This window comes from Plodia interpunctella, chromosome 12 (assembly GCF_027563975.2).
Source record: "Plodia interpunctella isolate USDA-ARS_2022_Savannah chromosome 12, ilPloInte3.2, whole genome shotgun sequence".
NCBI lineage: Eukaryota > Metazoa > Arthropoda > Insecta > Lepidoptera > Pyralidae > Plodia > Plodia interpunctella.
Genome location: NC_071305.1, coordinates 6,773,008 through 6,794,430, shown reverse-complemented (window position 1 = coordinate 6,794,430; position 21,423 = coordinate 6,773,008). Strand labels below are relative to the sequence as shown.

Genomic DNA, 21,423 nt, shown 5'->3' with positions numbered 1-21,423 from the left:
CGTGTTTAAAAAAATTTACACAAATTTATTATATTGCTATGGACATATTTAAGGCTTTACTAAGATTCTTATTAAGAAATAATCACTAACTACTGACTCATAAACGGTTAACAATATTCATGATCATAAATTCGCCCACAAAAAATTCATTTTATTGACATCCATGTGATAATTATTAATATGTGTTCGAAAAGTTCCATTACATAAAACATTCCATTACCAAGCCGAAGTATTTTTTATCTAATGTGAAACTTAGCCGTGAACGAGAGTACATAAGTACAAAACAAGATCAATTTGGAGTGTTTTGATACTAGTGTTTGATATCAATTATTGTAGAACCAATTTACGAATGAAATACCAGTACTTAGTAAAAAATATGGTAATGTCACAAGGTAGATCGAGAAGACTGACTTAAAGAGATTTATTAATATTCTAGCTCCACCCCAAGATTTTGTTCCCGAGGGAATTTCGAGATAAAAAGTATTCTATTCTACCAGAGTACCAAGTATTATAACAATCCGTCCAATAGAGAGTAACAAATAAACGTACACAAATACAACCTCTTTCGCATTTATAATATTAATAGGATATTATATGTGTTAGAATAGATATAGCACATAAATATAGAATTTTTAACTTTCATGGGACTTTTGAAATATATATTTTATATAAGTAATTATTTTATAATCACTAAAAGGACCCATATTAATTAAGCAAACCCTTTCCACTAACTTCAAGCTTCGGTTCTTTATTATATATGTAGGTACACATTATTAAATTATCATACAAATATACTCGCATTGCTTATTACTATATCCTTAACCCAAATAGAAACTTGTTTATTAAAATTAGGTTATGTTGGTAGGTACATAATATTAAGTACATTTTCTTACGCTTGTTCTAAATATATTTATAGCATACAGTACAGAAGCATACCAAAATAGACGTCACATAAAATATACATATGAATATATATTTATAAATTTAAATTATTAATGAAAATAACACCGAAACAAACAATTTTTAATAAACTATATGGCAACACAATGGTCATGTTCCGCCCCTAGGATATTACTTAATTGTTAAGATTTTTTTACTCCTACACCGATTTAGGAAAAGCATTACGTTAAATTACGCAAATATTTAAATTTCCATGTTAAATGTATGGAGGATGGTAATTCATTATATACCAAGTCGTAAATTTGAATTGAATTATTTATTGTGTTTACTTCGTTTATTTTCGTGCTCTTTACTTCAAACAAATTTTTTTAAATAGTCACAAATGCTGTTAGATTAATTTTGAATGATAACTATATATAGGAACAGCTTTTAACCAATGAGCTATCGAACCCATGTCAGTTTGGCCGAATTAATCCACTTCTTTCCTGACTTCTGACGTCTGACGCCGATACGTACAGTATTTTTACTGTGTTACTAATAAATAGTAAGTAATAATTCCAAGACATATTTGTCAAAGTGGTTAAATATTCGGTCAGTGAACATCGGATATGTCGTGGCATCAATTCCGCACTCGTTCATGAAATTAATCGTTAATTTGATATTAGGTAGCGATCGGAACGATGTCATCAACGTACGCCACAAGCGTAACTAATTTATCTTCTGATAGATTCCTTACCAATTGCAATTTCAACAGATTTATTTTGCAAAATGTTTGTCGTTGATAAAATTATATGTTTCTGTTTCTGATTTTACATCGTTCATCATAACATTTTCTCATCATTCTTAATTATTTATGGACCTTGAAATATTTGCTACAGAAGAAATTATTTATATATTATTGGCTTCGATCAGACTATTTTTCACGCAGAATATGCGTGATGTTTGACACAATAGGTATATCGAAATTAAAGATCTATTTTAATGTTCCTTACAATTTCCACGCCATTATCGTGATAATTTTTGTGTGTTATCTGGGTTTGTTTACATGGCCGCGTCACGCGTCACAGGGATTCTATAATTTTATCGACATCGATATCGATAAGCTATCGTGACAGGTGAATAAGTACTCTTATCTGGATTTACTTGACGATGTGTAACCAAAATATTTACAACAATTGAACAACGATACATTAACCTATTGACAGTTTATTTATATCAGCATAAATAATTTTCTTTTTCGTAGCTAATGTTTATGAATAATGGTCAAAATAGCCCTTTCTGATAACTAGTTTAATCCATTATGAAAATGGACCAAAGGAAATGGTCTAGAAATTCCAACATACATCGATAACTAAAATTCATCGTGAAAATTATATGTTTCTGTTGCTGCTAAGTGTATCCATTTGTGATCTTAGTTACTAAGACATAGAATTAGTAAATTTCCGAAATAAAATTACTCGATACATTTTTTTTGTATATATATATAATACTTAATACATACTTAAACGCTGATAAATGACGGGAGGTGGCGCAATAAAGAGATCAATTTTACGACCGCACACGATTTTATCTCGGAGTCAGAACTCAGGCATTGCCAGAGAGAACAACAAACAGTATTTATTTTAGGCATCGGTTTACAAAAACAGATAAATTATATATGTTGCAGTTGTATGTGCAGTTGTATGAATGACATCTGTAGGTAATGTTCATATTTACATTGACAGAGATAAGCTGGCGTAATGAGAGAGATTAGTATGACGAAATCAGGTGGGTACATATGGAAATAGGTTTTCAATAATCAATCTTATTTCTAAAGTATTTTGCAGACTAACTTTCTTCCAAGGTTACCATCAAGCTCTTGGAAATGTGCCTATGTAACACAAAGACTATATTTTAAACATAATCTAAACGTAATCCATTCAGAGGATACCTACTGAAGAAAAAATAAGGTTATGTAAGCCGGTTATTACGTCAATAGGATATAAACAAACAAAGTATGTCATAATATCACTCTGTCTGGGACTAAGTGCAGTGATAGCAGGCCTACATACGAATCCTTGTCAGACAATGCATTCCAGTGACCGGTGAACCTTCGGTTTAGCAACCGTAAAGGTTATCGTTCAATGGACGGACGCGCGTTTCTGCTGTTTGTGTTTAAAAGACCATCCCTTCCGGACTACTGTCCACAGACAGAATACTGTCTGGGTAGTCCGGAAGGGATGGTCCAGTTTGGTCTGAATATGTGAGCTATTGGTCCGTACTAGTAATGTATATCCAATCTATACTTACTAAACTTAATGTTCAAGTTATGAAATGAAGATTCAAGATACTATTTGTTAAATATGGGCAACTAGCTATTGGCCGCGGCTCCGCCCGCGGCGAAAAGTAGCCTATCACACTCTCCAACTAGGTATCTCCACACCAAAAAGTACCTCAATTTGTAGCTCCGTCTTGACGTGAAAGACTGACAAACAAACACAAAAACACACTTTCATATTTCTAATATTAGCATGGATAGTAAGGATGAAAAAAGGGTTAGGCATTCTTTCCTATTAGCGGTTAGTAATATATTCTATGGTGAAGGAAAAGAACATAATTAGACTGTATTGCAGATGAAACAGGCTATATTTTATTTTAATTTATCTATTAATTAGCTGAAAAAGCCTTTTGTACTTGAAGTAATTAGTCATTCACTAGAATCGTAAAGTCTACTTCAATAAGGTAAATTGCCGTCTTTCATTACATTTTTCGCAATGGGTTTATTTTATTTCATTCATTTTATTGTTACCAGTTTGAATAAACTAGGTCTGTAAGGAATAAGTAATTTACCTAGAATTAAAATGTTGACCCCGATCTAAAATTTTTCGTCTCTTTGTCCGTTATTAATTGTTCCAAAAATACCTTCCTTCTAGGCTATTTTCAATCATGGAATATTTGTACAATAATAAAACCATTTCGGACAAAAGACGAAACTATTTCATATAGCATAACCTTTTGATAATATAAATATTGTACTCTGTCAAACAAAATAATGACCTTAAAATTGTTATAGGTAGGTGATTGACGCCTCTCATTGGCTTAATATTGTTTCGAGAGTGAGAGAGGATCAATCAGTAAGAACACTATGGCCATATAAGTGCAAATATCAAACAAACCTATAAAATGTTATATTTGTAGTGTTATTTTCTTTTTGCCTACTGTCATTGTTGATAAATAAAGATAGCATAGGTAATAGATTAAATAATAATCGATGTTTTCTAGAATACAGTTTATTTATGTTCCCTTGTTTTATTATTGTCTATTAGGTACTGAAAAAGCGCTCATAGACGCCAGCGCATCCATTAAATGACAATACAGAGACACTAATTCATTATGTTTTATATGGTTTCTGGTAGAAATGCGGACATCTTATCCTATATATATATATATATATATATATATGTATTTCAAGCACGCGATTGTCTCGTGTTTAACTAACGTCATTCCATAGTCTGTAACGTAAATATTTTGAAAACAGTATTTTTATTCTACCTACTCAAAAGTAATATTTGTTTTGTAAGACATAGTTAAACAATAGTTTTAAAAATTTCCATTAAATTTTATGAAATTCCTGCTATATGTAACATTAGGGCTTTGTTGCCTCTTTCGTACGTATGCATGGAATGGACATACTTTCAACGAAAAATACTTTTCAAGTTCAACAACAACAAGTCAATAGTAGAATAAAAGGTTTGAAAAAGTGGAAAATCACTTTTGAAATTTAATTCGATACCAAAATTTGCGCGCATTTAACGATAATGTTCGTGCACTAGCTGTATCAATTTAGTAATGTATCACACAATACTGTAGCAAAGCAACTTCAAATTAATAAATATTATAGAAATATTTTTTATTCAAAACAAATGATAACAATTAATCGAAATGAGAATCGCTCGCTCGCGGTTCGTCTGTGACGTAAAGACGTGCGTAATTCTCCTATCGCAACAATGGGGTCAATGTCGCCGGCTGACCGTTCACATACTGCAATTCCAATCTGTATCCTGTTCCTATCTACGCACTACAAAACAAACGTGAGCAACGACCGCTGATTTTTAATATTGATTCCTAATCCTATCCTATAATTCCCATCGATACAACGGGAAATTGCTGATATAGGGATTGCTTAGTTTTACCCTAGTAAACTCATAGCTCAATTAAAAATTAAGCAATATATCTTGATTGGAAACAAAGTTGGAGTTGGCAATGTGGGGAGCAGTTTTATTATTCACAATCACAATGCTGTGAATCTCATCGCTTTCGTCAACGAATTCACACTATTGTATCGCTTTGATTTTGCAACTTTCTGCTAATCTGGCTGTAGGTAATTATAGCTTTTGTAAGTTTTTTATTCCGTAGCAGCTCATAATGCCAACTTCCTAAAATGCCGACCGCTCGCGAATTGACAACTTATTATACCTATTGCCAACTTCTCGAAATACCAACTGCTCGAAATGACAATTGCTCAGAATGCCAACTTCCTTATACGTCAACTTCTGGTCTCGCCAATGATTTCCTTCAGGAATCTTGCAATTAGAAATTTAATTTCTTGAATCAAAACTAATCTTTTTTACGTGAAATCAAGAGTTCATTGAATACTATTTTCGTCCAGCAAAATTATTTATATTGAAGAACAATATATCAAAGTTATATAATTATCTCTAATACTGGCAATATCGTAGCAGTCAAAGCGAGAGAAAGGTCAGAATCAGAATAATGTCTGTCTCCTACGCGCGGGTCGATTTGGGTTGATATATTACTTGTCAGTTTGCCATTCATGTATTCATTGTATGTTCAACAATACGAAACACGTCTAATTTCGCGCCCGTAGCAATAATGTTGTTCGTGGCAATCAAACATAATTTAACGTTAGTAAATACTTATTTCTTAAACTTAATTCATCAGATAGATATTCAGAATAGAAAATTATTGAGGTAAAAAGGTCCTAAATGTTAATTGTTCTCAATATGAATTTGTTATAGTGTAACATAATTAACGCACATATGTCAGTAATTGATATTACTGAAAATAATTAAAACCTTCCTACGAAAACCGGTTTCTATCAAAATCTTTCAAAAGAGGTCCAAAATTTACATATGTATAATCCTTTCGATGTTGTTGTGTTGACGACTATAATAACACGATACCATTTATTTATATTCATTTCTGTAACAATTTCTATATTGTGTTTCTATGCGTGGAATATTAAATCAAAATCCTGCCTATTTACAATGTTTGTGTTATCGATATTAGTGCAGAGGATATACTACTACTAAACTACTAATAAATCAAATGTCGACATTTCATAGCCTCATTTCCTTCCTCTTCCTATACTTCCTAAATAAAAACTGGTTCGACTAGTGCGCGTGAAATTAAGTCAGAATATAATTTATTCTTCAAGTTTATAATGTTTGTTCCTTCAGAATTCAAATAATTAGAATGACCCCGCTTGGACTGTGAAGAACACTGCCTGTGAAGACTAATCTGAGCAACAATTTAATCTTCTTAGTGATGAACCAAGAGATCACTAATAGTTTTTCTCTTGATATATCATGATGATATATTATGGTAGTAATTACTTAAAATTTTAGAGGTTTATCTGTTGTTTTCATAAACACGTTTCAACTATATCTACTCCTATTTCAATATAAGATGTTAATGGTATGAGCCTATCATTTGGCTAGGTAAAGTTATAACATTAAAACATTGTAGTCCAGCAGAGTTTTAGATTAGAGAAACCAGATTAAAATTCGCGTAGGCTTCAGCTCGCTGGCTACAGAAAAACTTCAGCAGTGCTCATGGAATTGACGAGGCGTGAACTTGTTTAAATTTTAGTCCGACATTCATAGAGTGTGATTGTTGTCATTTCGCTGTAGATAATTAAAAAAATGTTTATAGGTGTATGTTATTTTATATTCTGACTAGGCTTTGGAAGATTAAATTCCTTAATAACTTTCATCCTTGGATTGCCGAATGAGGAGACCAAACGGATTACAGTTGGAATTATGACTGTTTATTTGTTATGGATAAAGATGACCTTTGAAACCTTCATAGCGAAACATATCTTGCATTTTATTTCTCTATCTAAAACAATTTCATCGACTCAATCGATATTACTCAAATTTTTTCACTATATTTACCCACGCAATACTTTTAACATCATGGAATTTTTTTGTCTTTTCTTTGCATGAACCTACGGGTCGGAGCGGTGGGCGACCACTTCAATCACGTCAATTGGCTCAATGGTTCAGATGACGTCCGCTTGACGTCAGTGCCTGTCTGTCTGCAAACTAGCGGCGTCATGACTCCTGAAAATATAATGTATTTTGAAAGTCATGTGGGCAATGAAGCAGTGAACTGCAAATAGTCCCTAGATTTGTATTTTGAAAACAATTTTTGTATGGTTTGTAGGTTTTTGAAATCATTTCCAAGTGTATATATAACAAATCATGTTTGTTAAAATCGTCATTAAAATAAAGTTGAATGCGCAAATGTGGTTATTTTTATTTCAAGAGTATTTCAATCATAACTTTTTCAATAGACTTCCAGTTACAATAGTATCATTTCGCCGAGAGAGATTTCATAATGACGTCGGTATTTTTTTTTAGATTTATTCTCAACTAATTTAATTTAGATGTAAGAATTTGTTAAATCTTTTCTCCGAATATTTAAATAGGTTTTTAAGAAATTTTCTATTATATTCTCTATGTTGTCACCTTATTTTCTATGATATATACGAGTACTTTGATTATCTCTGTAGGTACCTTACTCATTGCGCTTTTTATCAATGCTCGTTCAACTTGGTTAAAGTTGAACTATTAATTAATAGCTGTCTTGAACAGCCACATTCTATAATTATCAGTTTATCAAAAATATTTATGTTTGTTGCAGGTAGCAATTAAGATAATAGATAAATCACAATTAGACGCCAGCAACCTTCAGAAGGTCTACCGAGAAGTGGATATCATGAAGAGATTGGATCATCCTCACATAATTAAGCTTTATCAGGTAAGTAATGTAATTTTATTTCTAGCTGTTTAAGTTCCACTGCTAGGCAAAAGCTTCCCCTAATTTCTTCCACACATGAAATGTTATGTGAGGTGTATTTTATGAATACGTAACCGTTCAAAAAATTCTCAATTATAAATCTGCTTCGTCAGAACTTTGATTCATACTCTTGATGTGCATTTATTTTTCATCGTAATGTTCTGTCAGTAGTTATGTGGCAAAAGGAAATTATTCAGGAACTTCAGTAGCTTAATTCTGAAGTAGTTGAAGTAATCTTGATTATTAGATGTTAGGATAGAAACGTCGATGTCCCAATTATTTGCTAATAAATTAAGTGTATTAAGTGAATCGTTCACTCACGCAAATGTGATAATATTATGTTTGCGTGTGTCTTCGTGTCTGTCTGTCTTCAGCACGTTTGCCTTCTTTAGTGACATCGACACTTTATCAACCGCACATGATATGTACCTATTGGTAAATTTAATTATACCATATTTAGACCGCCTGAGACTTGTGAAAGAAACCAAATAAGTAAAGAAAATTCAAGCAACGTCTAAAGACTATTTCTAGTGAGTGTTCATGCGTTTGAACAAAAAAAATTTAATCATTTAGGTATAGAAATAAAAGAAATTGCTCTTATGGCCCTATGCTCTAATTTTTTTGTTGGGTCGATGTGAATTTATTATTAAATTAGTATGATGCATGGGGGCAAAAAGTAAGAAACATTTATTTATATGAGCTCCAAATTTTTATTGAACAAAAAAACTCGAAGACCTTGTCTTAAGAAAATGTAGTTATTAATTACATTTTCGGAAGCGTACGAATACTTGACCTCGTATTTCATAGTAAGTAATTACTTACATCTTCATTAACCCTGAGTGATTACAAAAATGATAATTGCATGTCAATTACACATATGTTATTAAACTTAAAAATTAAAATAAAAACCTTGTTTCATTAGTCAGTGTTGATAAACTTGGTGTCATTGGTTCGTACAAAAAGTGTCGCGGTCTCAAAGTTTCTCAAAACTTGATATATTCCCAAGCAGGGCAGGTGAAACAGATTAACAGTTATATTAACCTATGTTACGGTACTTTCAAGTAGTAAGTACGCGAACTAATTTTGGTTTAAAAAAACATGAAGCATAACGGGTATAAACAGTACACAAGGCAATGACTCGAGGTCATCGGTCGTACACATGACAGCTCATCAACTTATTCAAATTCGTTGTAAATCCGCCACTTTTGCCTGCACATAGAGTCCATGTAGCAAGTTAACAATGCTGACTGTACAAGCGTTAGTGCATTGGGCCGTTAGCAGTAAGTATACATCAGTGTAACAAAAGCAAGAATTAGCGACTTGCTGGTCGATGGAGCACGATGAGTACATTACAGTGCATAATATGATGACAATGATGTTTTCATCCCGTTAGGACAATAGGAAATTGAGTATTTCTAGTCGCTGTTAGATTCCCGTGACATTGTTTTATTTGTATTGACAAAGGTATTCAAAACCTGAATTGATATTCGTAGATTCAGCAAAGAAATCAATTTTGATGAATAGTCTAATGGAAATGGAACTATGGACTCTTTGTTGAAAATCTCCCACGTAGTAGCAAAGATCTGATTGATCGTTGTGAAATGGTTCGTAATGCTACTTCACGTTATGATGACAATGGTGTTATTACCCCGTTAGATTGAGCCACTGGTGCAGAATGCACCGTTAAGGCAACATTAGACACATGCTCAGCAGGTACGGTTATGTCAACGACAATAACTATTACATATCCTTCAATAGCTGTACGAGGTACCTATATAAACCTGACTAGATTTACAAAAAAAAACTTTGTATTCAGTTTGGCTTTAGGAATTTGGTACTAACTAGAAATCGGTTTGAAACTTTACTTATCTTGCTAATGTCAATTGAGTTATTGTTACGTAGTTGGAAAATGTTTTTGTTAAATATTATACTTTTTACATAAGACTTTAACATTGTACTTTAACCTCCTTGCTCGCGAATTTTCTGTCTGAAAACAAATAGAATTCCGAATAAACTCCTCCGTGTTGCCTCAAGTATTTTCTCATTTCCTTCTAAGTATGAATCAGTGTTAAGAAGTACACCTCCACAAAGTCTATTGTCGATGTTCCAGTATTGTAAAACATAATACCTAAATGTGGGTGGTTGAATAAAAGGGTCATTCATGACTCGATTGTTTAGCACAGGCATAATAGGTACTCAAGGCCATTGGGTAACAAAAGGCTTATTAGTGACTGGGTTTTTCAAGCAACTGGCTTTTTGGACCATGTATCGTAGGTACACTTGTCTTGTTCGACAGTACTAGTAACGTTATTCTCTGCAGCTAGCTTGTAATAAAATTATTGGCGTTGAATGAAAACTACTAGTTAACATTTTAATGATAGCACAGAGATAATAGTTTAATGAAATAGTGATCTAATATAAAGTCATTATAAAGTACAGCTTTACCAAAGCTGTACTGAGTTTATAAGAATCATAGGAGGAGAATATTGGAGGTACTTAGTCTTATATATTCGCGTTTGCTGGAAAATAAAGTATTCTAAGGACACGATCAGCACTAACAACATAACTTGAGGTTAATATAAATAATATATAAGTCTGTGCAACATAGGTATTTAGCTTCACATCTGTCGAGTTGTTTTATTTATTTATATGTATTCTTCATATTCATTATTCATCCTTTTTGACCTTTAAGATTTGGATGTCATCTGTCTTTATGAATTCATCATTTCTCCAGATATAACTTGCAGTTAGCGCTCAGCTTTATAAATTTACCTACCTAATAACCTACGTACTTTCATATTCATGTTTGAATTTTTGTTAGCCAGTAAATTTACTATGAAAGCTTTACAGTCCTATATATCACTTCACGCTGTATTTTCACAGTTTCATCTCCAAGGCAAATAACTGCAAAATCTAATTATTCATCGCACAAACGCGACAAATCCAATTTAACGAAAGTAAATAAGATTTCATGCCTGGATCTTGAATAGATCATTAAAATGTAACATAAATTTTTAATGAGAATAGAAGTTTTAATTATTCAAGAAGTTTAATTTTAATTAAGAACCATTTAACAAATACTTATAAAGTTATTTAACGCGTAACTGAAATAATATAGAGGACGTTTAAAGTAAGCGCTTATGTTTTGACATATTAAATAATCTTGCGTTTATATATATTGCGTTACAATATTGTGTGTGTTTAGTCATTTGTCACGATAAACATTAATTTCTTGTTTACGTTACATTGGACTATCTTAGCGATGCAATTTGTTTCAAAGGGAACTAAATCGATATCTACGTAGTTTCTAATAAAACATTAATTTGAATTTATTGGTTCTGGGTTTTTTAAAACATAAACGACTAGTCATGACCAAAATATGAAGAGTTGATGATAGCAAAAATAGAAACAACTCTGTCTCTCATCTTTATGTGTTCCCGATTGCATTAACGGCTGTGGTACTTAGAAGTCGCGGCAGTCGGTATAAAAAATAAACCTTGCTTTTATGACTAGCCTCTTGCCTGATGCCGACTCTCTTTGAGAATGTCTACTATCAGCTGTCAAAGCTATGTATCCTTTAGTCGCCTCGTACGACATCCACGGAAGGATATGTAGCGGTCGTATTCTAGGGCGGAAGACAAGTTAACCACTATGCCATGTAGGTCGTATATACACGACCTTACTGACTTCCGTGGATATATTTCGTACACAATGGGACTGGAAAACATCGATTAATCAACGTCCTACCTTTGGCACGTTTTGCACAACAACAGATGAACCCTCCACGTGCTATTTCTATATTTAGTACACGCCTGAACCTAATTTACTCTCTGATTGAATTTTATGTAAATAGGTTCATTGAAAATTAATATCGCTTTACTAATAAAATAGTTGTGCCTGACTATTTCATTCATCTGAAATTTTAAGTATGACTTAATTTTTCAAGTATTTTTCCATGCTGTAAATATAAGGCTAAGAAAAAGAAAACGAAGTCATTTAAATGTCTTCTTACAACAAGGTTATTCGACTAAAACTCGAATAAAATTAAATCTTCTAAAATATATAAATTAAACCAATTTCCAACATGTCAAATCGGATTCATTGCAAAGTCGGCTGTCAATAAAGTTTAGTTCACTGTCTTCGTCCATTTAGGATTAGGTATTATAAAAATTCTCTGGCATATTATTCAGATTTCACTTTCATTCTGGACTCACGTTCATCTACGTTTTAAAAAACGTAGAGACAATATGTTATGTAATTTCAGTTGTTAATGGGAAAAACCAAGCTTTTGCAATATATTTATCACTGTACGTAATAATGTGTTTATTATTCCTAAATTAATATCATATCGATCTTTCCGCAAACTGATGAGTCTCTCGTGTACCGAATTGCTTCTGAGTGTTGTGCCTTTTTGATCTCATTCAATTAGGACTTACACCTTAAATTTATATTCAATACATCTCTCATCTTCTATTGAAGACATGAAACACTTATATTTTAATTTACCTATCGTTAATTAATGCGAAGTAGATATAAATAAACCGTATTCTTCCCGGCCTCATACCAAAATGGCCACATTCTTCCTTCGGAATAGACTGCGCATTGCACAACGTAGGTAAATGTTTGTAAGTCTGTAGAAATGGCCGGCTGCCGATACCATGTAATTTTATTCGCGTACTTGAAATAAATCCTTGATCCGGGTTTGGTTGCGAAAATTTATAAATGCAATAGGATAATATTCCTATTGCATTTATAAATTTTTTTAATATTACTCAGATGCGAGAAATAAAATCGAATTGAATAAGATTTACATAAATTTTGACATCGCATTATTTTATTTTCATTCTCGTCAAGTTCAGGGGCCAGGGAGATCTGAAAACGACATTTTTGTGATTGCAATTATCTGAAGATACTGTGTTTTATCATTTAACAATAATAAACTACTTTAATTGGTTCACCATAGTATGTTAAAATGAATATAAGTACATACCTACTTAGCTATTTTTTATAATGTGTCTGCAAAATGTCTGTAACCACAAACGCTTCGCGTTTCGTAACGTGTGAACAATGCAAGTATTGCCTCAATGAAGTGCTTCGATGTACTAATGCAACATGTATACAAACATTTCTGTCATCCTGAATGGCTACTGTTGTATCCTTGGGTACTGCGACGGGAAAGGAACATTTCCGTTCATGAAGAACAATCAGACATCGTATCCGCTGTTAATTGTAATTAAAACAGACGAACTTGTTCAACAACTCATAATACGTTTTTTGTTTATTTTTTGATTATGTACTTATGTACTTTGGAAAAAGAAATGTAAAAAACAATAATGGTAGGTAAGCCCTTCTGGCATGATAGGGACCAACACTTTTGAATTGAGTTTCTTTCGACATGTTTTCTCAGGGTCGTTCCGAAATGTGAGTAGTTTGTAGCTTATTAGAAATAACTATATAAGTAATATATTTTGACCATGTACTTTATTATGTACTTAATGTTATATTACTGATAAAAAATTATACATAAATTTATATATAAAAAATGGTAAGCCCTTCTGGCATAATAGGGACCAACACTGTTTGAATGAGTTTCTTTCGGCATTTCTTCTCAGCAGTGGTCGTTCCGAAATGCTAGTAGTTTGTAGCTTTGGTAAACATCATTTAATTTAGATTATGACGTGAAAAAGTGCCTGTGAAGGCCTAATTTCTGAATAAATGATTTGATTTTGATTTTGATTTTGATTTTATAAAATCTGACGTGAAAAAGTCCCAGTGAAGGTCTAATTTCTGAATGAATTTTATTTGATCATTGTGAGAAAAGTAATATGATTAGTGTATAAAGCTTTATTAGCGACAAACAATTCAATAGAAAACGGTAGGCTTGGCACGTAATGTTTGGTTACGAAACAAATACAAGCAAAATTATGTCTTCCGCGATGTTTTGAAGCCGCTGGTTCAGACTGACAGACAACAGTGAGTCACGAACATTTCTGAGATATTTTTAGTGATGGTTTACATTTTTACGTCTCGGCCGAGGTCGGTTCACGGGCACGAGTTCTCCTGCTATACACGGCCCACTATTCTACTTCAGACTAAAAATTAAAAATTGAATGTTTTTGAAAAAAACCCGCTAAAATAATCAAAATATTGCTCGAGACGGGGCTATTTTTAAGTTTTGCATTTATCTATATGTTCAATAGTACCTACAATGCAAATTGTTGTATTGATATATGTATTTAGTGTTCAGAATGATCACCTGTCTTTGTATTAACGATTTTATTTGTCAAAGTTTGGATTTATATGTGTAGGAAGTTATTTCCAATAATATGCTGGAGTCGATACGTAAACATTAGAATAATATGCATAATATATTGAGACAAATACATTTTATAACTTCCTTATTATAATATTATGTAGGTACTCTATATATTTGGGCTTCCAAAAATTGGTTTTACGGAAGTTGTATGACGAAATGTTTATTAACACAATTTTTATTGCGACACAAATGCATGACATTGGTTTTTTAAATAAAATTGACTTATTTTTTGTTTTGTTTCAGGTCATGGAGACGAAGAATATGATATACATAGTTTCTGAATACGCAAGTAAAGGAGAAATTTTTGGTGAGTGCATTAATATTTGATAAACTGAACGTTAAACGTGATAAGTAAGGTAACTAGTAAGCAAAAGATCAGTGTACGATTTAACTCTAAAATCTTATTTTCATCTTGCTAACACTATAAATTAAACAGATGTTTAATTTCCCATAAAGAACGAAGCCAGCGCCGCGTATTTCGTAAATCGACGACGAAAAACGCATTCAACTTTAACCCAGAGATCGATTAAGGGCCGTAAGTTCGGGGCCATTTTGTCTATGACGTCAGCAGCCACCAATGACGTCACTATGCAGGGTAACGCCGGGCATTTGGAGGGGAAAGGGCGGGGAGAAGCAATTTCGCGCACAGCTGACTACGGTCGCCCAAAACCCCTGAAAGCTCGCATTTTCATGAATATTGTGCTGTAAGAAATGATTTCAATTTTGATTATTTTCGCTTTTTGTTATACAGCGCGGGGATTTAATTAATATTGTTCAGAATCATGGAAAACTAAATTCGTAATATGACAGGACTATAATAGAACCCTATTTTATATAAAACAAAAGTGTATGAATTAATTACAAGGATTCAATCAATCCTTGAATATATTCAGAGAAAAAACTTAAAATAAACACAGACGATATTAAGAATAAAAGTAAGAAAATTGTATCAGTAGATAGGAAAATTCAATGCACCATCTTGAAGAGCATCGGGCGTAAAGTTTACTTAATACTAGCTGCGCCCCAGGGCTTTTCTCCCGTGGTAATTTCGAAAATGAACCCGAAGAAAAGAAAAATTACCCTGTGTATTATTACAGGATATATTCTACCCGGGTACCAAATTTCATAATAATCCGTCCAGTAGATTTTGCCTTAACGTGTTACAAACTCTACATATACACACCCTCACAAACTTTCGCATTTAGTAGAAGTAGGATATACAAAGCAATAGAAGCAACATAACAATCACTATAGCAAAGTTTCGCTTTGAATCCAACACGGTGCAATCACCTGATTCAATATTTGTTTATAACTCGCCGCCTTTGAGTAGCCAACCCAAAACTTTGCTGTTTTGCCAAGCCAAAATGTTTGATTTGACCCTGTCTTTTCTCAGAATCATAAATATAACAAAGCCTAGTACCTAGAAGGCAATAACTATGCCCAATAAATCAGACAATCACCTATCACCTTGCGAGCTTTAAAATCGTCAAACTTCAAAATCTTCGAAAAGTAAAATACAAAATAAATCATTCTCCTAAATCAACCCCGAAAACTTCTTACACTTTTGTTAATGTATCTTATAACTTATCACATCTTTCGTGATACTTATATTCATCTTTCTACCATCATCTTGATGTCAGCACTTCTTGGGCACTGGCCTTCCCTATGGATGTACATGTTTAATATGATGCAATGTAGGTACACAGGGATAACTGAGCACCAAATTTTTCAATTGAACATTAACAATCACTTTTCATTGACTGAACTAGGCAGCTGATTTTTATACGCTTCGTACATTAAAGAAACAAGACTATTGAGGAACATAATATGTCCTCCTAGTGTATCACTGTCATTGGAAGGCTAAAAGCGTATTCACATAGGCACGCGACTGGTTATTTCCCCATTGGTGTTTACAATAGCAGGTGTCGCACAAGAATGACGCGAATTGCAGTCTGCTGTACTCGCACCTGTCGCAGAAGATCTCATTCGTCGCGCAATTGCATTTTTCGTGTTTCGTAGGTAAACAGGACAAATAATCGTAATGTATTAAAATAAAATTTTGTGAGAGTCTGACACAGGTGAATTACAATAATCAACAGTTGAAACGTTCATTGTAATATCAATAGTTCGTTCATCCTAGGTTCGATAGCTACCGACTTCAATCTATGTCTTTGAAATTGTAGTATTATCTTAAAAAAGCAATTTGTAACTTCCTAAGATACTTCAGGGAATAAACGATCTTTCTCCTCACAATTTCAGAAATAGTAGATAGCAGATAATTTAGATTGGATATTCCACCATGTTTCAACAATGTTGCTTCAGATTACATCGCAAGGTAATTAGGGAAGTTCCTTGGAAACTTCTCGCTGTAAATGATCTTTCTTCTGTCATTTTCAGAATTAGTAGATCAGAACCAGATAAAATGGGATATTCTAGCATGTCTCAATAATGTTATTGCTTCAGATTACATCGCGAGGTATGGCCGCATGGCAGAGCAGGCGGCCCGGAGGAAGTTCTGGCAGATCCTGTCTGCCGTGGAGTACTGCCACGAGAGGCGAATAGTCCACAGAGATCTCAAGGTAAACCGATCCGTGCACTCTGGGTACGTAATAAGAATAGGTCAAAGAAATCTTTTGGTAAATTTTGGAAACTGATTTTTCATAACTAACTTTTTCATAACAAAAAAGAAAATTTCCTTCACTGTTTATCAAAAAAGTATTTTATCCTTATCAGCTTATGCACCGTCAATAAACTGTTTTGAAAATAGAATTTATAATATGAACAATGTGTCATTTTTATTTAAAAACTAATTTTATACAGTTATCATATGTGAAGTGTAAACTGAATTGACTATATAACTTTCAACACTGATCTAGCTTTATTTTAACTAGAGCAAAACCTACGATTGAGACTTGATTTAAATCTATGGTTTTAGGAACACATGGATAACATTTAACAAAAAATAAAAATCAAAGCTACATGCTATTGACGATATTCAGAGACGTATAGGATATTATGTACTCTGCTGCAATGCGTAGTAATGTATGAAAAGATTTCCAGAAGTTGCTTCAAATAAAAGATTAATCAGACGGATGACAATTAGGTCACCGAGTGCAAATCATGTGATCTTCCACGTAAATAGCAGATAATGATGATTCAGATAACTTTTAGATTAGATAATGTCACAAATACTTTAGTCCGTTCGTTTTTTCTTGTTACTACGACAGTGAATGATTGCGCTTTTATGCAATATCTGTACAAACATATGTCAAATTTAATACAAGTGCACACTCTGAATTGAACAGAAAAAAAAGTAGATCGATAATAAAAAAAAACTGTTATGTCTTTATGTCCATTATGCTTAGTTACGAGCACATAAATTAATACTTGCGACAATAGCATTGTTACACACATCAAATTTAACTATTCTCAATCTTCACAGTCAGTGTGCATGCTAAGTTACTTACTTTTACCAATGAATGTTTCAAAATGTGTGTGTATGTAAATGTATGTAAGACAAGCATGCCTACGTTTTCTCATTTAAGATACTTGCAAAAGATTTTCTGTTGCCCGAGTATCGAAGTTTCTCATCTTCAACTCATCGTGTTTCTATACAAGCAAACTTTTCCAATTTAGGCGGAGAACTTATTACTGGACGCGAACATGAATATCAAGATCGCGGACTTCGGCTTCAGTAACTACTACGCGACTGGGGAACTCCTGGCCACGTGGTGCGGTTCTCCCCCCTACGCCGCACCCGAGGTCTTCGAAGGAAAGCGGTACACCGGTCCAGAAATTGACATATGGGTACGATATTACATTCTTGCATTTCCCAATATTGGAACGCCAGAGTTTTATTTAAGCAAATTATTTGTATCTGTATGTAATTCCACGTCAAATATCTCTATTTATAAACTAGTGACGTTGTTTTCTGCTCGATTGCCTGGAATAAACTGAATGACTAACGGATATTAATGAGGAATTTTGGCATGGAGTTTAATAAAAATTATTTCACATCTTTTTACGCAAAATCACTCATATATTTTTTAAAAGAAATACATTTTCTAGCAAATTTACTACAATTCTAATCAGTACGTTTATTATTTTATTTGTTATAATGGTTTCAAATATAATTTAGTGTGATATGATTGATATTAATGACTATAACTATCTGTTGACAGAGTCTCGGGGTAGTACTATACGTGTTGGTGTGCGGAGCACTACCCTTCGACGGCTCCACCCTCCAGTCATTAAGGGATCGGGTGCTATCGGGAAGATTCAGGATACCTTACTTTATGAGCGAAGGTAAGTATCTTACTTAAGTACAAGATAAAATGGTACATCTTACTGAGGCGATACGTGGCGTAAATAAATAAGGGGTAACTTTAGTTAACTCATAAGCGATGAATGAATACCGGTTTTATTATGTATGTACAATTATAGAGACTCACCAACCTCATTATTTTCATAAAACGTTCTGAATACACACACCATCCACTTAGCTGGTTCTAACTTTAATAACTTTGATTGTACCGCCCAGATGCAATGGTTTTATAACAAGCCCAACGGAATATTATCAGTGCCTCTCGGAGCAGTTAGATTCATTCATTAAAAATAATTGCGTAATTATTTACAGCTGAAAATACTTGGTATTGTGCCAAGTCTACATTTGCACGACGTCAGACTGTAGCCACTTCAACTGACAAAAACAATTATTTTCTCTGTTACTTTCATTCCTGAACCCGAAAAAACCATTGAGAGTTCGCCAGGGCCGAATTTGTAAAGTAATAAAAGACAGGCTTACAAACTAAGCGCAAAACTTGTTCGATAGAAATTTGGGTTCTAAATAGCCTCTGGTCATTAAGTGGGCTCAGGCTCCAAAAGATCCTTCAATTTCTAATTAAGATGCTCAAAGATTGGATGAAACCTTTAATTTGTTCGAGCGAAAAATTATACTAAGTTTCAGAAAAAAAATTTGCGAAGTACGTTTTTTAATAATTTTATTCGCAATTATATGCTACAAAGACAAAGCTTTGATGTAGAACAAACCTAGATCTAGAACCAACAGCGTAGTCAAAATCAGAAAAATAATGAAATATGAGTTATGGAATTTTGTTACACATTTTGTAGGTTTACTTTTTAATTAAACCGTCGACTACTTATAAAGTAAAATAACCTACTTACGAAATTATATATAATATTTTTTATACCGTAAAATTAAAATAACATCAAAGAAAACCTTAACTTATTACCACCAGACGTTTCTTTGAGCGAAAACGTCTATCCGTTTATATTTTGTTTTAAAGTTTTTACGTCGTTTGTGAGGTTTAATGTCAACAAGTTGGAAATTCTGGAAACACTCCATTGCTACTGAATAAACATCGGGAGCCGCATTCAAAGTAACTTGGACGGGACGAGACGAGAGCCAGCTTTGATAACTTGTGTTGAGACAAATACGTCGCCAACGGAAAATATTATCTCCGTGTCTCCAAAGTAAATATTGTAGGTTTCAATTGTTGAAAAATCTTAAAATTGAAACATACATAAAAGTTAAAGATGTTTTATCTGCGTCGTACATTGTTTGACTATATTAACACAATTAATTACATACTTAGGTACTTATTAGTAAGTAATAGGTAGCAAAATTTAATCATGATTTTTATTTGGTTGAGTAGTCATAGCGTGCAAGCATGGTGAACAAATAGTATGTAAATTAAAACTCATTCTCGCATTTATAATATTTGTAAAAGTAAATGAGAGAGAGTGCTTATGATGTGCTCTATTAGCTGACCAATAGGTCAATATTAGTAGTTCATTCGAACTTTGATGTTGATTGATGAAACAAAATTTTGAAATTCTGTGTACTGAGTACTCAAATGAAAATAGATAGATGCATCTTTATTGCATCATTTACAGACAATTTATGCATAAAGATTTATAGGGAGTGAAAATAAAATATTTTGATCGTTTCTGGAACAAAGACTACCGTGATTTGGATGAGTTTCTTACCAGTGTAGATAACAAAAAATGTAATTACGCATCGGCATGGTTTTCCATTGATAGCAAACGTCACAATAACATGGTTACACGGTTATTTACGTTCGATGTCACAGATCATACCCACAATGAAACTTTGTTCAAAGAATACAGTTATTATTGTTTCTGTGTACTTAATAAATCGTTTTTACGGTTCCCATGTATACATTACACAATAATATAGATAATGTAGAACTTATTTAGGTACATACATAATTATATTTTTACTACTAATACCTATTAGAACTAAAATAATATAAATTGTCAAAACTATTTGCGAATGTTTTGACAATAATTCCCACCAAGCTGTTGCTTCTACCGAAATTGATATAGAAATATACCGATATACATATATTAGGATCGTTGCGGTATGTTTTCGGCATATCAAACTCAAAATCCGATTGACGCAAATGTGGGCTGTCAATTGATTTTTATTGATTAATCTACAACTAGGCTAGAAACGCGGATGGAAGATAAAAAATAATGAAATCGATAAGGGGACGGCTGCTTGCGTCAGCGCGCTCGATCATGCATCCCGGACGCATTAGAAGCACATATAACTACAGTTCTTTGAAACATTATTTACGTGATAATAGACATCATTAAGCACATTACTGAATAACTTTCGCATGTTTTCCCATCATGTAACAGGTAATTAACCTATACTTGGAATTATATTTTGCTTCAAATACACGAACGTGTATTTTCAAATTAATACATATACTTGGCGTTTGTTTGTTAATAACAAAAATATTGTGATAATGAGATTATATAATATTACATTATGTGTACGTAAGTCTTAAATCATTTAATCAAAACGTCAACTGTAATTACAGTATAATCCCTATTATAGCTGTAATCGTCAATAAAAGTTTGACGCAAATAATTACGATTACGGAATTAGGAAGATAACAGAGTGGCATTGTTTTTGGTAATCTATAAGTTCGCCTACCGTTAACAAAAATTAAAATAACATACAAATAAATAATTCTAAAGTGTGAATAAATTTACAATAATGTGTCAATTGTAACTGAGGCAAAGCAAGACATTATTTTTTATAATACTTACTCCAGTTGCATTTCAAATCT

The 21,423-nt window shown here is 32.9% G+C and overlaps 1 protein-coding gene across 1 annotated transcript in view; it reads left to right on the top strand.

Moving 5' to 3' along the window:
• Nucleotides 1-21,423, top strand: part of Sik2 (Salt-inducible kinase 2) — a 52,236-nt gene that overhangs the window by 8,949 nt on the left and 21,864 nt on the right. Inside the window, exons 2-6 of the mRNA XM_053752526.2 lie at nucleotides 7,828-7,944; nucleotides 14,543-14,606; nucleotides 16,763-16,878; nucleotides 17,936-18,106; nucleotides 18,481-18,604. Of these exons, the coding sequence (XP_053608501.1) occupies nucleotides 7,828-7,944; nucleotides 14,543-14,606; nucleotides 16,763-16,878; nucleotides 17,936-18,106; nucleotides 18,481-18,604 (592 nt within the window). The remainder of the gene's footprint in view (nucleotides 1-7,827; nucleotides 7,945-14,542; nucleotides 14,607-16,762; nucleotides 16,879-17,935; nucleotides 18,107-18,480; nucleotides 18,605-21,423) is intronic.